Consider the following 15,823-nt stretch of genomic DNA (forward strand, 5'->3'; position numbering starts at 1 on the left):
GTCATTGATAAATTCGTCGATTCTTAATTTTTCGATTAAACTTTCCAGTCTAAAGTTTGAAGGAAGTTTCCGAAACTTTTAAGGATGTACTCGGAATATTAAAAACCCTTTCAATTTTCATTAAAAAACTCTTTAGAGTAGGCGGTATCCTTATAGAGTGAATGTTTAATTATTTTAATGTGTTTTATGATGATAGAATGAAGTAAGAGCTGGTTCAACTTGGGGAACAGAAATATGAACTCAAGCTACTAAAATTCTTAATCAAAATACAAATTTACAATACTTTATGTAACAATACTCAGTGGTGCAACTTTTTAATATGTAAAATATTTTAACCATAACTCTTATGTTTAATGTGAACTATTGAAATAATATTAATTTATTATTTGTTGTTGTTTTATACAGTATTATAAAAACTAATATATTCATATTCTATCAAATGTTATATACAGTGGTGGAAAAAAGTATGGAATATTTTTCAAAATTATATTTTTATACCCTAGAATTTTTCATATATGTTGTAATGGTGTTAAACAAATTCGCCAGCTTGTATTTATCCTCCAGTATACTACAAATGCCGTTTGTAGTATACGTTCGTTTTTAGATCTTTTTATCAGTTAAAAAAAATGGAACAGTGTTCTTTAGTGTGACGAAAATATGACCAGTGGGGCAACGATACCATTTTAAATACCAAATTTCTTCGGTTAAATATGGTTTCTCGATCCAATGTTGAACCTTTGATTCAAATAAAGGAAAAAATGGATCAGTACAGGGACCTTCTGGAAAATACCATTCCATTTGCCGAGAAAGACATGCCACTTTGTTTGATATTTCAACAAGGCAACGATCCCAAGCATACGTCTAAAATAATTAAGGAATAGTTTCTAATAAAAAATTTAACTGGCCGTCTCAGTCCCCCGATCTCAATTCTATCGAATACCTTTGGGAAGTATTAAATCGTCGCATCAGAACAAAAAACATCGAAAGTAAACAAGAACTTCTTAAAACTCCTGTAGATACATTGCAGAGACTGGTAGATTCTATGCCTAAAAGATACCAACCAGTGATAGATGTCACAGGTTACGCCATAAAATATTTAAATATTATTTTATAAAAATTAATAAAATAGTCCATTTTTTTTTCCAGGCCAAGTTGCTGTAACTATGGCAACTATAGCATATTTAAATACTACAAAATTTTTAAAAAATATTAGATCAAAAAATATAACGAAACAAAATAATTCAATAAAATTAAACAACGCCAAATTTAGAAAAACACCAGAAACCATTAAACTAGAAACACAGATAACAATCCGGCATCCGTTGTAGTCAGAGAAGTTTCGACGCGCCGCAAAATAAATTGCCGTCAAGATTTAATAGCGGAGCAAAACCGTAACAATTCCGGCTGGCAAAATTGTTGCTGGCGAGTTTAGAGGGAAAATCGCCACTGACTCCGATCTACCTTAGTCTCTGTCCGGCTGCATTCCCACGTTATTTACATTCACGGTGTGGTCGTCACTTCTTGGATTAATACAAAGCGAACTGAATTTATGCGGGCTTTGACGTAAGTTTTAATTAAAAGGAGGCCTTAGTCCACACAGACGTGCTCTTCCGCTCACAGTCATAGACGTACATTGATGTCGGTTTCATTGCGAGAATAAATTCGTCAATACCCGATCGTATCGCTAATGGATGCCGGTTGATGTGAAACCTGGGATGGTGTTAATAAACTTTCCTCCCTAAAGGGTAGCTATTTGCTGAAAGCCGTGTAGTACCCATTTACAACCCAAGTGTACAGATGTTTCCAATTTAGAAATATCAAATTCTTAGTTTGTTAAACAATTCATTGGAAAATGGAACAAATCACCATGTCAACTGTGTATCTAATTCCTGTTGTCGGAGCAAAAATTTTTGTTTGTTGTTTGGAACATTAAATCAGATTCGTTGTACAAATTACTTTTTATCAGTAAACTGTGTAAAAGAATGTCAATAAAACCGTTTCTATTTGTCGCCCAACAACAAAAATTTAACAGTAATCGTAAACTTTACTTTCGAAATAACCTAATAATAAATAATTTCATATCTCATTTCACTCGGATGGCAAAAGAAAAAACAAAAACAAATATAAAATCCAACATCGTAAACTGATCGGCACTCAACGTTTCAATCGTGATGAAAAGTTTGTGAGAAATAAAGTAGTTGGAAGTTTCGAAGCAATCCCGCAAATAATTTCCTTGTTTTGGACCTCGATACACACACAAATCAATACATTTTTTTTGTAATACGATGTAAAGTTTTAAAAGGCGGAAAATTTAATTAAAACTTCCAAAACAATTTTCATTAAATACATTAATAATTTAAAATAAAGAATTTAATTTAGGAATTATTGAATAAAACAAGTAATTAATAAAAATAATTTATTTTATACATTATGACAAACTACTTAAGGCAGGGAAGGGCATTTGCTTGCTAACAACAATTTTTTTATGCTGATGTGAAATGTACCCTTTGATCTTGTTTTCATAAATCAAATTTGCGACAATACATTCGGTTTCGTCCAAATCTACGTCGGTTTGTCCCAAATGAACTAACGCAGCTTGGAACGCTTCAACAGGAATTTGATGTGAATTTAACATTAAATATATTTTTCTGAACAAGTTTCTATAAGCGATAATTTTAAGTTTGTCTACAATAATATATATTCCATATTTGACAAAGAAGCTTCTGTGGAAATATAGAATGTCATCAAATTTCTTGAGATTCCCTTGTACAACAGCTTCTACCAATTCCCAAAATTCCACAACATCATATTTTTCCAAAACACTTTTACTTGGTATGTAACCTAGTAACATTTTAACTGGCACTAAATAAATCAAAATCAACCTCTTGTTCCTTTTGCTTGACTTGTGGCAGTTTTCAAAAGCATAAGTTAAATAATTGTCTGCTGTTTTATAATCACTGTCAAACATAGCTTTTCTACCAACAAAATACTTGTATGTAATCTGCTGACTTAACGAAAACGAATCTTTAAAAGGTGAAGAATCTATAGCCCTAATTAGTGGTTTGCACAGATGCAGCTTATTAATATGAAAGTAAACTTTAAACAGTTGATTGACGAGTGCCAACATTCCTATTTTTTTGGTGTCCTGATCCCCAGATCTGTTATCAGCTGCACACACTCTGAAACAACCCATCAAACATTCGGCAGCTTTTCCCAAAATTTCTCCAGGTTTATTAGTGGTAATGGATCTTTGTTTCTCCGCCTGTTGAGCCATCAGTCTTAAATCCAAACAAATTGTGTACATAATTGGCAGAGACCAGTTTTCATTTTTCTGAGCCTGCAGAATCTTGACTAGAACCTGGGTCATAGTACTCTGTTGTTGGTACGCCTCCATGAAATCGTTCTTTGAAATATAATACAAGCATTTCAAATGTAAAATCACTAATTCGTCGATAGGGTTGGGGAGAAACCTTTCAACAATGCCTTCGGGACTTTCTTGCTGGTATGACGGGAATGAAGAATGTTCGTGACGCAGTGACAGAAAGGAGGCGACTTTTTCGCCGTTCTGGTCTCTCCATGCTCGTTCTATCACTTGTAAATAGTGGTTTAGGCTCATGTAAGTCATTATTGCTATAAAAATAACAATATTGGAGGTTATGTGCGGCAAAATATTGAGGTTACCCACCTTAGCACAATTGCAGCTCAAATGTGAAAAAAGATCTTACTTATGTTCATCACTTGTAAAACCAATCGTCAACTTATTTAAATACTATTATTAATATTAGTAAACAAGCTGGCAATTGTAGAATCAGGAATAAATAAAATTCCTAATGTAGAACGCCATTATAGATTTTCAAACATACCAGCATCTAGCGGTAGAACTGGAAACTTTTATCACAACATATGATTACAGGAACCTGTGACATTTCTAATGGTAATATGCCTGTCATCCAATAGAGGTCTCTCCTAACTTTCCAACCAATACTTCCACCAAAAGTTTTTGCTTTTTAAAACTTTTTAAAAAAATATTTTTATATTTTATATTTAAGAAATCGCTACATAACATAATATTTAATGATACCATAGATTACTAAGATATAATTGACGTTTTATTAGCAATTAAGTTAATCATCACGATTGAGAACCAACGTCTTCAGTTATTCCCTTTGATAATAGTCAACTATGTTTTTGTCACATTAGAATTGAGTCTTTATATTTTTAATGTTGTTCGTTATAGTTTTGTATTACATTATTTGAAAAAAAAATGATTATGATAATTTTATTAATACCTGATGAATCGGCTTTGTAATTTCATTATGTTCACATGTACCACGATTTCCGAATGTCGTAAAGAATAAATTTACACATATAAACAATCTCAAATCGATTTTTTATGTTTAAAACACATTTCCGACGCGCTACAGTAATCAGGTGTCTTTTGCCACGCACATACCTGCCACTCAACGGAAACGTAGTGAACTATTTGCAGAGTACCTCTAATAAAGTTTTCCCCATTTTTTAATTAATAAAATTTAGAACAAAATTGAATAAATGACATAGAGTAGTAGCCACAATTATAATAATTTATTAAAATATATTAAAAATATGATCCGTATACTTGAATTGGATGCCAGTACCTATTATATACAGTGTGGCTCATTTAAAAGCAGGTCATCCCATACAATTTTTATTTGTTTTCTGATTTTGACGAACGTCTTTTTCAATTGTAAAGCATGAATCCTTGGCCCAAAACAAAACCCATAGGGTATTTTTTTGGAAAATTGTAGAAATCATACTAGCAAATTTTTTATATAAAATCTAACTACGTCAATAGATTAAACTCCCCCTGATTTGGGTACATACGAAATTTCATAATAATTCCTAGTCTAAACTGTCAAAAATATATATAAATATATAATAAAAAATAATATTTACATAAATCCACGTCGTTTTTACATTTACGGAAAACAGTAATTCACTTTTACAGGTTCATACGTGAACTATTAAAAACAAACATTCTTGTACAAATGATAAACATGTGTACAAAAATGTTAAATAATTCAAATAAACATGTTTAGAGACGTGGAAATATACAGAGACAAATTATATTAGTATAATTTAAATAAATAACTGTTATTCAAATTAATACATTTAATTGTAGACATCAAATATGAAATGAATATTATTTAGTTTAGTTTTAATTATTATTATTTATTCAAGTAAATATTTTAAATAATTTATAAAATTGTAGATTTCTAGTTGGAAATGAGAAAAATAAAGTATGGTAAGAATAGACCATATAAATAAAAAAACAAAACTGTAATGTTTACAATTTTAGACAAGTAATAAGTATTACTCGTCTCATTACTTTATTTAGTTTAGGTCAGTTTGTAAAGTGTAAAACTTTATGTTTACTTAAAATATTAATCAAAGTGACTACTTTATTAAGTTTTAAATTAACTTCAAAGAGACCAAAAGTTTGGCAGCTTCGTACCTTGTAATTAAATAACCAAATTGAAAGAAATCTCTGTAATTAATGGAATTTATAATGTCTGATGTAACTATATATGGCCGATCGTAACTTAATCTGACAGTCGAAATTTCGTAAATTTATAAAATGCGGGACATTATACAAAATTCTTTTTTAGTAAATCTCATAATTATGAGAATTACTGGTTTGTATCCAGTGAAGTTTTTTAACGAATACTACGTAATTTATGCATGGGTATTTTATGCCCTTTTCACCGTGCCCGTTCCCGTTTTGTCTTTGGCCGAGCTTTATATTGACAAAGTAACTGATTTTGAAATGCTCAGTGACACCGTTTTTATGGACGCTCAAATTGGAATTTTCATTATCAAATTTTTGCCCTTCATTGTCAACGTTAAAGGAATCGACGCAACTTTCCAAACATTAAAATCGAAAATGTTTACTGACTATTTGCCAGAACAACAAACATTTGTGGACAACGCCGTATATTTGTCTAAACAATGTTTCTATTTGTTTTGGGCATTTTGCGTTGCCAGTTGGATTTCATGGGGATTTAAGCCATTAATTTATGGAGAATATAGATTTCCTATTAATATTTGGCTCCCGTTTGATGCATACCAGAACAACATTGTGTTTACATTGGTTTACGTATTTATATTTGTAGGTAAGAAACTTTTTATATTAATATTATTTAATAATTCATTAAATTAAATCATTCCCAATGATCTATCATAAATGTGGCAGGTGCATATATTGCTATTAAGTTTTGACTTAATAATTCTTTAATTACCTTTAATTATTGTCAATTTATTGAATAACTGGTCCATAAACGTGTGCTTTTAATATACTTATATTATCACTCTCTTTGCAAATGATAATATTTTATTTTTAATTCTTGATACCAATGAATTTTAAGAATATAACAAAACTTAATTAAATCAGGAACTATAATGAATACAAATATATTTTAGGTGTTGGAAATGCGGCAAACACAAGTGCGGCAGTCGACACATTAATTCCAGGATTGCTGTGCCATGCAGCGGCACAAATTCAAATCCTGAAGGATAATCTTATTCATCTCGACGAGAGGACAAATGAGGAAGTGAATAGGACGTACAAACAATTAAACATGGACCGCATCCAATTGAAAAATAAACTACTTTTTGAAAAAGTTGCTGATTGTGTCAAGCATCACAAAGCCATCAGAGAGTGAGTTTGTACCATTAAATAAGTCGAATAAAAAATAAATGTGTGTAATTAAAAATTAATCAATATTTACCAAATTTATTTTTACCGTTCTTTCAGTTTCGTCGATCAAATCGAGGATTCGTACAACTTGGTACTGTTTAGTCAACTCTTCGGAAGCAGCTTGGTAATTTGTATTTGTCTGTGGAGGCTGGTGATTGTTAGTACAAAGACAATTAACTCCTTCATGACTCATTATCCTTCTTCTTTAGGTCGAACCTCTCTCGATAACATTTTTTCAAATGTTTGTTTTTATGCTCACAATGAACCTCGAGATATTCTTGTTTTGTTATTATGGATCGGTGCTTTATGAAGAGGTAAATTATTTTAAGTTTATTTTCTTTAAACGTTAAATCTGAAGTATCTCAAAAACAAGAGTGTTAATCGAAATAAATCAAAATTAATCATGAATCTTTTTTCTTTCTGTACAAAGAATTGAAAAAGCTTAACATTTAAAAAATAAAATATTTAGTGGTATAAAAAGTACGGAGGGAAAAGAGGAGAAAGTCCAAGAATCTACTCTACTGAATCGTTATGAATAAAATTTATAACATTGAATTGTAAAAATGAAATTTAAATTTGAGGTACTCCATTTTCTTCAGGAGGAAATTTGTGAAAAATTATTTCGATTTTCAGATTTTCTTCATTATTGAACGTGTTATAACTGCTATCAACCTTTGACAACTTATTTTAAAAGCACACTTTTTATTTTTGAAAATTCATATTTTTAAGTTGGCTACAATTTTTCATATCTTCACATTTTTTACGTCCATATTTATTATTTCTAATCAGCTTCTATTAAAACTCAAATTGTGATTTATATCGGTTGTTATTATTTATAGAGTGTAACAATAAATGAGGCCATTTATATGGGGAATTGGTATGAGTGCGACATTAAGTCGAAAAAAGCGTTGCTGATTTTAATGGAAGGTGCAAAACGACCGATGCAAATAACAGCAGGCAAAATACTTTACGTTTCATTGGAATTATTCATGGGGGTAAACAATTAAATACATAAACAAATCAATATTTTTATACTTATGACTTTTTACAGATATTGAAGAAGTCGTATTCTATATTCGCTGTGCTGAAAAATTTCACCTAAATTGAGAAAATTAAACTGGGAACGTATCATTTTCATTATTTATAAAATTTACTCCAGTGTTTAGTAGTTTCACTTCAATATAAATAAATTTGAAAAAAAAAAATAATTTGAGTAAAAATTTACTATTCACCTTTTTATGTTGTATAAAATACAAGTATTATTATTGTATTATAGTATATAGTTTATATAATATTATATTCGATATAATTTAGAAAATCATAAAGTGTCTGTGTTGAAAAATAAATGTTTTCCAGGAAAAATGAGCACAATGGGATATGATACATATATATATATATATATATATATATATATATTAATTTTCGATTTACTTGAAATTAATTTTTAACTGTTGCTAAATTAAGACCTGAACTAAACTATAATTGCAGACACCTTAATATTTCCCACATACGTGTACATTTAATAAAGTTTTATCCTATATAAATAAATTATTATAAACGTTTCAATGCAAAATCTAACTTTAAACTTTACTTACTTGTGACCCGAATGTTTAATTAATGGAATTCGAAACGTAACAGAACTTATAAATACATGAACAGAGAAAAACTTCATCTAGTTTGTTCTGAGTTTTTAACAAAAGTGTTTTGTGCTCATATTGTTGGTAATTTGAGTATTTATTGAGAAAACAGAAATGTTAATTAATTAAATGAAAAACTTTAGATAAAAATCTTAATTAATTTCTGCATATTTTGAATAATCGTATAACGAATTTTTGATTAAATCGGGGGTTACTTTCGAAAACTAATTTTTAATTAAATGTTTCATTTTTGTTTCTTACTAACAAAAAAAAATCAGTCTTAAGAATCTAACAAATTAAAACATTTATAACTTTTCACTAATTATCTTATCATTTTTTCTAGGTACAAGAAATTAATACTAATTTGATATAACTATAAACGACAGATCGTAAAAAATCCGACGTAGTCGAAGTTCGTATTTTAAAATGCGTGACATTATACAAAATTCTTTTTTGGTAAATCTTATAATTATGAGAATTACTGGTTTGTATCCGGTGAAGTTTTTTAAAGATTACTACGTAATTTATGCATGGGTATTTTATGCACTTTTCACCGTTCCCGTTCCCATTTTGTCTTTTGCCGAACTTTATATTGACAAAGTAACAGACTTCGAAATGATCAGTGACACCATTTTTATGGGCGTCCAAATTGGAATATTCATTATAAAGTTTTTACCCTTCATTGTCAACGTTAAAGGAATCGAAACAACTTTTCAAACTTTAACATCGAAAATGTTTACTGACTACTTGTCAGAACAACAAACATTTGTGGACAACGCGGTATACTTGTCAAAACGATGTTTTTACTTCTTTTGGTCATTTTGCGTTGCCAGTTGGATTTCTTGGGGATTTAAACCATTAATTTATGGGGAATATAGATTTCCTATTAATGTTTGGCTCCCGTTTGATGCATTCCACAGCACAATTGTATTTACATTGGTTTATGCATTTGTATTCATAGGTAAGGAACTTAGTTATTTCTTAGACATTGCTTACGATTTATTACAATTATATTCAATTTATGTTCTATGATTTTTCATACAAGCGACAAGTGCAAATATTATTAATTAATTTTCGGTTTATTAAATATTTATTTCTTGACATCAATGAATTTTATATAACAAAACTTATTTAAAACTAACGAATACAAATAAATTTTAGGTGTTGGAAATGCGGCAAACACAAGTGCGGCAGTCGACACATTAATTCCAGGACTGCTGTGCCATGCAGCCGCACAAATTCAAATCCTGAAGGATAATCTTGTTCATCTCGACGAGAGGACAACTGAGGAAGTAAACAGGACGTACAAACAATTAAACATGGACCGCATCCAATTGAAAAATAAACTACTTTTTGAAAAAGTTGTTGATTGTGTCAAACATTATAAAGCCATCAAAGAGTGAGTTTGTACCATTAAGTCGAATACAAAATGCATAAGTCTAATTAAAAATTAATCAATATTTACCAAATTTATTCTTACCATTCTTTCAGTTTCGTCGATCAAATCGAGGATTCGTATAACTTGGTACTGTTCACTCAACTTTGCGGAAGCAGTTTGGTAATTTGTATATGCCTGTGGAGGCTGGTGATTGTGAGTACGAGACAATTAACCCCTTCATGACTCATTGTTCTTTTTCTTCAGGTCAAACCTCTCTCGATAACATTTTTTCAAATGTTAGTATTTTTGTTCACAATGAATCTCGAGATATTCTTGTTCTGTTATTATGGGTCGGTACTTTATAAAGAGGTAAGTTGTAATCTCGTCAAAAAAATACAAATTTAAATTTAAAAAATAATAATTAATTTTCTTTAAACGTTAATGAAATATCTCAAAAACGAGAGTGTTAATCAAGATTAATCAGGAACCTTTTTTCTTTCTGTACAGAAAATAAAACAGGTTAACAATTTAAAAAAATAATATTTAGTGGTATAGAAAATACGGAGAAAAAAGAGTAGAAGATTCAATAATCTACATTCATATTTTTAAGTTGGCTACCGTTTTTTATATTTTCACATTTTTTACGTCCATATTTATTATTTCCAATCTGCTTCTATTAAATCGCAAATTGTGATTTACATCGACTGTTTTTATTTGTAGAGTGTAACAATAAACGAGGCCATTTATATGGGGAAATGGTATGAATACGACATTAAGTCGAAAAAAGCTTTGCTGATTTTAATGGAAGGTGTAAAACGACCGATGCAAATAACAGCAGGCAAAATACTTTACGTTTCACTGGAATTATTTATGGGGGTAAACAATTAAATACATAAACAAATCAATATTTTTATACTTGTGACCTTTTACAGATATTGAAGAAGTCGTATTCAATTTTCGCTGTGCTGAAAAATTTCACCTAAATTGAGAAAATTACACGACAACGGCATTTTCATTATTTGTAAAATATAGTTCAGTGTTTAATAGTTTTACTTCAATACAAGTCAATTTGAATAAAAATAATTTGAGTAAAAATTTACTATTCACCTTCTTATATTGTGTAAAATACAAGTATTATTATTGTATTGTACAGAAATTATATTTATTGAAAATATATAAATAAAAGTACAAAATATGTGTATTAAATTTAAATATTAAAAATTAAACACATTTATTTCATTCCTTTTGATAATTCTGGGATGAAAAGGGAACTCAGGTACATTTACCGAGAGCCACAAATAATCCTTCAAGGAACTGCATAAGGCTCGCAAGCCGCAGGTTGGTAACCTCTGATATATAGTATATTTAGTATTTCCTATATACAATATAATTTAACCAATCACAAAGTGATATTATTAATTTTCGATTTACTGCAAATTAATTTTTAATTGTTGCTAAATTAACACCTGAACCATAATTGTAGACACCTTAACATTTCCATCATAAGTGTACATTTAATAAAGTTTTTTCCTATATAAATAAATTATTATAAACGTTTCAATGCAAAATCTAACTTTAAACTTTTCTTACTTGTGACCCGAATATTTAATTAATGGAATAACGGAACTTATAAATGCACGAAATGAGGAAAACTTCTTCTAGTTTTGGTTTTTCCTTTAGCGTAACTATTCTGAGTTTTTAACAAAAGTAGTTTGTGTTCATATTGTAGGTAATTTAAATATTTATTAAGTAAACAAAATTGCTAATTAATTAAATGAAAGACTTTAGATTGGAATCTTAATTAATTTGAACATTTGATTAAATCGTTGCTTAAGTATTTCATTTTGTTTCTTAATAACATAAAATACAGTTTAAGAATTTAACAAATTAAAACACTTATAATTCTTCACTAATTATCTTATTGTATTTTTCTACAGGGCACAAGAAGTTAGTATTTTGTATCTAGTATAAGAAAAAATGCACGAAGTTGTACAGAGATCGTTTAAATGGAATTTATTTATAATGAGAATTGCGGAATTGTATCCAACGAAAAGTTTTAGGAAATTGTACAAGATTTATTCTTGGATATATTATGCTCTCTTCACTGTTGCCACTCCCACTTTGGCATTCGCCGAGCTATTTATTCACAAAGTGACAGACTTTGAAATGATCAGTGACACCGTCAGTATGGCCCTCGAAATTGCAATGTTTATTGCAAAATTGTTACCATTTATAGTGAACGTTGATGGAATAGAGGTGACGTTGGCCACTTTACATTCGGAAATATTCACCAATTACCTGACGGAACAACAAAAATATGTGAACAACGCTGTTAACTCATGCAACCGATGTTTTCATTTTTACTGGAAATTTTGTATAGCAAGTTTGAAAACGTGGGCGTTGAAACCGTTTTTGATGAGGGAACACAGGCTTCCCATAAATATTTGGGTCCCCTTCGATATTTTTCAAAATCAATTTATCTTTGCCGCCGTCTTTCTATTCACGGTTCTCGGTAAGTTATTTTGTTTCTTAGATTATTTACTTGTTATAGAAAATAACTCGAATTTATTCATAGGATCGGAGAAATTCATCTTAACAGTCGTTCATTTGTCAATAAATAAGTTGATTCAAAAGAAAAATTATTATAAAATTATAATCCAAATAATATTTCAGGTGTTGCAAATGCAGCGAACTCGAGTGGGTCAGTCGACACATTAATTCCAGGACTGCTGTGCCATGCGGCAGCACAAATTCAAGTAATGAAGGATAATCTTATTCACCTCGACGAAAGGACGAACGAGGAAGTGAACAGGATGCACACACAATTGAATATGGACTCTATAGAATTGAAAAATAAATTGGTGTATGAAAAAATTGTCGATTGTGTCAAGCATCACAAAGCCATAAAAAAGTAAGTTTAAATTAAAAATATAATTATGAAAAAAGGGGGAAAAATAAATAATTTAAATTTTCGAAATATTTTGTAATTTTAAATACTTTATTTCTATTGCCAACTTTAAGAATCATGTAAAATTTAATTATAAAAGTCAATAATAAAATTATAAATGAAGCATTACAATCAATAGTTTTCAGAAATAAACTTTGTTTTGTGAGAATAATTTTTACTAATTAAAAACAATACAAAAAGTATTCATCGAACTGAAAAGTGTACACATCAATTTTGTCACGTTGAAAACTGCTTTTACATTGCTGGAACACATGAAATAAATTTCGATACTCAATATAACTTTACAAAACTGGCTCAGTTTAAGCAATTTATAAATTCTATTTACAATAATTGCTAAATATATCAATTGAATAATATATTTTATTTTATTATATTATTAATATTTATTAAATAAAATCTTTTTCCAGATATGTTGATAAAATCGAAGATGCCTACAATCTAGTGCTATTTACTCAACTATTCGGGAGTAGTTTAGTAATTTGTATATGTCTGTGGAGACTTGTGATTGTGAGTATTAAAAAATATTTATATATTTTCACATTTTCCATTATTACTTATTTTCAGGTTGAACCGGTTTCGCTGCCATTTCTTCAAATTTACGTGTTCTTGGTCACAATGAACCTCGAGACATTTTTGTTCTGCTATTGGGCAACTGTGCTCTATGAAGAGGTGATGTACAATGAAAATTGCACTATTTTTTTTATAAGCATTGTTTGTCTGTCTTTCAATATTTTTATATTTGTATTCAACCCAATCTGCTTTTGTTATACATGTCAGTTAATTCGACGACTACTAATTTGTATAAAAAAAACTGCTTTAATTTGCAGAGTGTAACAATAAACAATGCCATTTACATGGGAAATTGGTACGTGTACGATTTGAAGTCGAAAAAAGCTTTGTTGATTTTAATGGAAGGCGCAAAACGACCAATGCAAATAACCGCAGGCAACGTCTCATTGGATCTATTTATGGGGGTAATCAATTAAATAGTCAAACAATTGTATAATAATATATCGTTGGGTTTTTTCAGATTTTGAAAAAGTCGTATTCGATATTCGCTGTCTTGAAAAGTTTCACCTAAATTATGGAAACTATTAGATCAGTTGTTGAAATACACTAATGCACTTATTTCACGCCCAATTTTTCTCTTTTTGTGTTATTTTTCAAATAATTTAGCATTCACCGACGTAAGACGATCAAGTAATTTCACACTGAGTTTTGAAATGGATGGTCAAAATTTGTTATAAGACGTACAATATTGAAGAACTAAAATTTTTTAAAATTTCGAAAATTGTTTCTTTCTCATATTTCTGTAGCCTTTGGTATAATCCTGTTTAAATCTGGTATATGATCACATATATGAATTATGATACATGTATGTATATCATAATTCAATATTCTTCAAATTATTACAGTGGTATAGATTCTAGTTTTCCTCCTTTTCCCGCCCTATTTTATATCCAAATAAATATTTTTTTAATTTTGTTTAATTTTTCATATTATTTGCACAATTTTGAAGAAAAAATGTACTCTATTAATTTTGATTATCACAGCCATCTTCAAACATCATAAGCATACATATTTTAGGATAAAACATATCAAATTTAAACACTATTGGGCTAAATATTAGAGAACTACAAGTAAAACCTAATTTTTGAAATTTAAATTTAAAGGGCTTTCAGGAAAAATTTTAGAAAAAACATGTTTTAACTGTTCCTAAATTTTACCATCTATTTTACAAACTAACCTATCGTCTAATTTAAAATGTAATATAAAATTAAATTACAGAATAATAAAGAAGCACTTATTCTTGCAAATAATATATTAATTAGTAATTTATTAATTAGATACGAATAATTCATTTAAATATGCAAACACGCACAAAGTTTATTTCGAATACAACATAAAATAGCAACATCTATTTATTAAAATTATTAGTAATAGGAAATTAAGGCTTATAGTTCTTCACTCTTTGATATGAGTACAAATATTTTCTCTAAATGAAAACCATAGTGAAAGTATTTTTTTGTTATATATAATAGAATAAAGACAGAAAAGAGAAATTTTTATGTGAGCCTTTACTAATTAATTATTATTCGTTTATATTATACATGTACACAAACAAATATAATTAAAATAATAATAATTAATTATCCCTTGTTTTAATTAATACGTTCATATAATTATTATTTATTTTAATATTCATATTAATTATTATTTGCTAAGGTATATCACAATATGGAAAAGAGGAAAACAGGAAAACTAACACATTTTGTGTATATAAATATATTATAACAAATTTTATAGTGTAACATTTAGTTCTTTAATTATATTTCTATGTACCCCATATGTAAGAATTGTCTGAGACTTAAAGCCCAGTTCAATATTGGTACTTCTAATAATGACTAACGTTATAAATACTTCATTTAAAGGCAATTTCATCATGAGAATTACTGGTTTGTATCCAGTGAAATATTTTAAAAAATAATACATAATTATTAGTTTTATGCCCTTTTCACCGTTCCCGTTCTCATCTTGTATTTGGCTCAACTTTTCATCAACAAAGTGAATTGATCAGTGACACCGTTTTTGTAAACGCCCAAACTGGAATTTTCATCATTAAATTTCTTCCTTTTATGTTAAAGGAGTCGAACTTTAATTTCGAAAGTGTTTACTGAATTTTTGCCAGAACAACAAATATTTGTGGATAACGCCGTTTATTCTTCCAAACAATATTTCTATCTGTTTTGGGGGTTTTGTGTTGTCAGTCGGATTTCATGGGGATTTCAACCATTAGTGAATGAAGAATTAAAATCTCCTATCCGTGTCTAGCTCCCGTTTGGTCGGTATTAAAGTAAAACCATATTTAGTTCGGTTTACGCATTTTTTAAATTTATATAAGGAATTTTTAATTACTCAGTGCTTAAACACATTAAACACTAACTTACTAAATGAAATTTTTTAAAATTCTATAGTGTATGAATATAGATCTATATTTAGCCATTTGAAATCTTAACTAAATTATTATGAAATATATGCATAAATTCAAATTTAATTTAAACATTTATATCATGTTTGACATTAAATAAATTAAATAGAAATAT

General features: G+C 28.9%; 4 protein-coding genes across 4 annotated transcripts; 3 read left to right on the plus strand and 1 right to left on the minus strand.

The window, feature by feature from the left end:
* Positions 1–2,402: 2,402 nt before the first annotated feature.
* On the minus strand, positions 2,403–3,843 carry LOC109599991 (PCI domain-containing protein 2). Its single transcript, XM_020016050.2, has 2 exons — positions 3,686–3,843; positions 2,403–3,630 (listed from the first exon to the last, which is right to left on the minus strand). The coding sequence occupies exon 2, from the start codon at positions 3,623–3,625 to the stop codon at positions 2,429–2,431; it is 1,197 nt and encodes a 398-aa protein (XP_019871609.1). The 5' UTR covers positions 3,626–3,630; positions 3,686–3,843; the 3' UTR covers positions 2,403–2,428.
* Positions 3,844–5,567: 1,724 nt separating this feature from the next.
* Positions 5,568–7,873, plus strand: LOC109599981 (odorant receptor Or1-like). Its single transcript, XM_049964140.1, has 6 exons — positions 5,568–5,577; positions 6,460–6,697; positions 6,794–6,893; positions 6,946–7,050; positions 7,576–7,731; positions 7,788–7,873. Exons 1-6 carry the CDS (start codon positions 5,568–5,570, stop codon positions 7,836–7,838), a joined length of 660 nt encoding a protein of 219 aa, XP_049820097.1. The 3' UTR covers positions 7,839–7,873.
* A 1,232-nt stretch (positions 7,874–9,105) lies between these two features.
* LOC109599982 (odorant receptor Or1-like) lies at positions 9,106–10,938 on the plus strand. The gene is made up of 6 exons (XM_049964142.1): positions 9,106–9,334; positions 9,535–9,772; positions 9,865–9,964; positions 10,016–10,120; positions 10,472–10,627; positions 10,684–10,938. Exons 1-6 carry the CDS (start codon positions 9,106–9,108, stop codon positions 10,732–10,734), a joined length of 879 nt encoding a protein of 292 aa, XP_049820099.1. The 3' UTR covers positions 10,735–10,938.
* A 1,350-nt stretch (positions 10,939–12,288) lies between these two features.
* Positions 12,289–13,951, plus strand: LOC126265057 (odorant receptor 49b-like). The gene is made up of 5 exons (XM_049965452.1): positions 12,289–12,662; positions 13,127–13,226; positions 13,284–13,388; positions 13,547–13,693; positions 13,750–13,951. Exons 1-5 carry the CDS (start codon positions 12,511–12,513, stop codon positions 13,798–13,800), a joined length of 555 nt encoding a protein of 184 aa, XP_049821409.1. The 5' UTR covers positions 12,289–12,510; the 3' UTR covers positions 13,801–13,951.
* Positions 13,952–15,823: the final 1,872 nt, after the last annotated feature.

This window comes from Aethina tumida, chromosome 3 (genome assembly GCF_024364675.1).
Source record: "Aethina tumida isolate Nest 87 chromosome 3, icAetTumi1.1, whole genome shotgun sequence".
Taxonomy (NCBI): domain Eukaryota; kingdom Metazoa; phylum Arthropoda; class Insecta; order Coleoptera; family Nitidulidae; genus Aethina; species Aethina tumida.

Bases quoted from the DNA above. Each gene is read 5' to 3' on its own strand.
- LOC109599981 (XM_049964140.1), top strand. The intron at 6,698-6,793 runs GTGAGTTTGTAC...CCGTTCTTTCAG, and splicing joins CATCACAAAGCCATCAGAGA to TTTCGTCGATCAAATCGAGG. The intron at 6,894-6,945 runs GTTAGTACAAAG...CTTCTTCTTTAG, and splicing joins GTCTGTGGAGGCTGGTGATT to GTCGAACCTCTCTCGATAAC.
- LOC109599982 (XM_049964142.1), top strand. From the start codon at position 9,106: ATGTTTACTGACTACTTGTCAGAACAACAAACATTTGTGGACAACGCG. The intron at 9,965-10,015 runs GTGAGTACGAGA...CTTTTTCTTCAG, and splicing joins GCCTGTGGAGGCTGGTGATT to GTCAAACCTCTCTCGATAAC. The intron at 10,628-10,683 runs GTAAACAATTAA...GACCTTTTACAG, and splicing joins CACTGGAATTATTTATGGGG to ATATTGAAGAAGTCGTATTC.
- LOC109599991 (XM_020016050.2), bottom strand. From the start codon at position 3,625: ATGACTTACATGAGCCTAAACCACTATTTACAAGTGATAGAACGAGCA.
- LOC126265057 (XM_049965452.1), top strand. From the start codon at position 12,511: ATGAAGGATAATCTTATTCACCTCGACGAAAGGACGAACGAGGAAGTG. The intron at 12,663-13,126 runs GTAAGTTTAAAT...ATCTTTTTCCAG, and splicing joins CATCACAAAGCCATAAAAAA to ATATGTTGATAAAATCGAAG. The intron at 13,389-13,546 runs GTGATGTACAAT...TTTAATTTGCAG, and splicing joins CAACTGTGCTCTATGAAGAG to AGTGTAACAATAAACAATGC.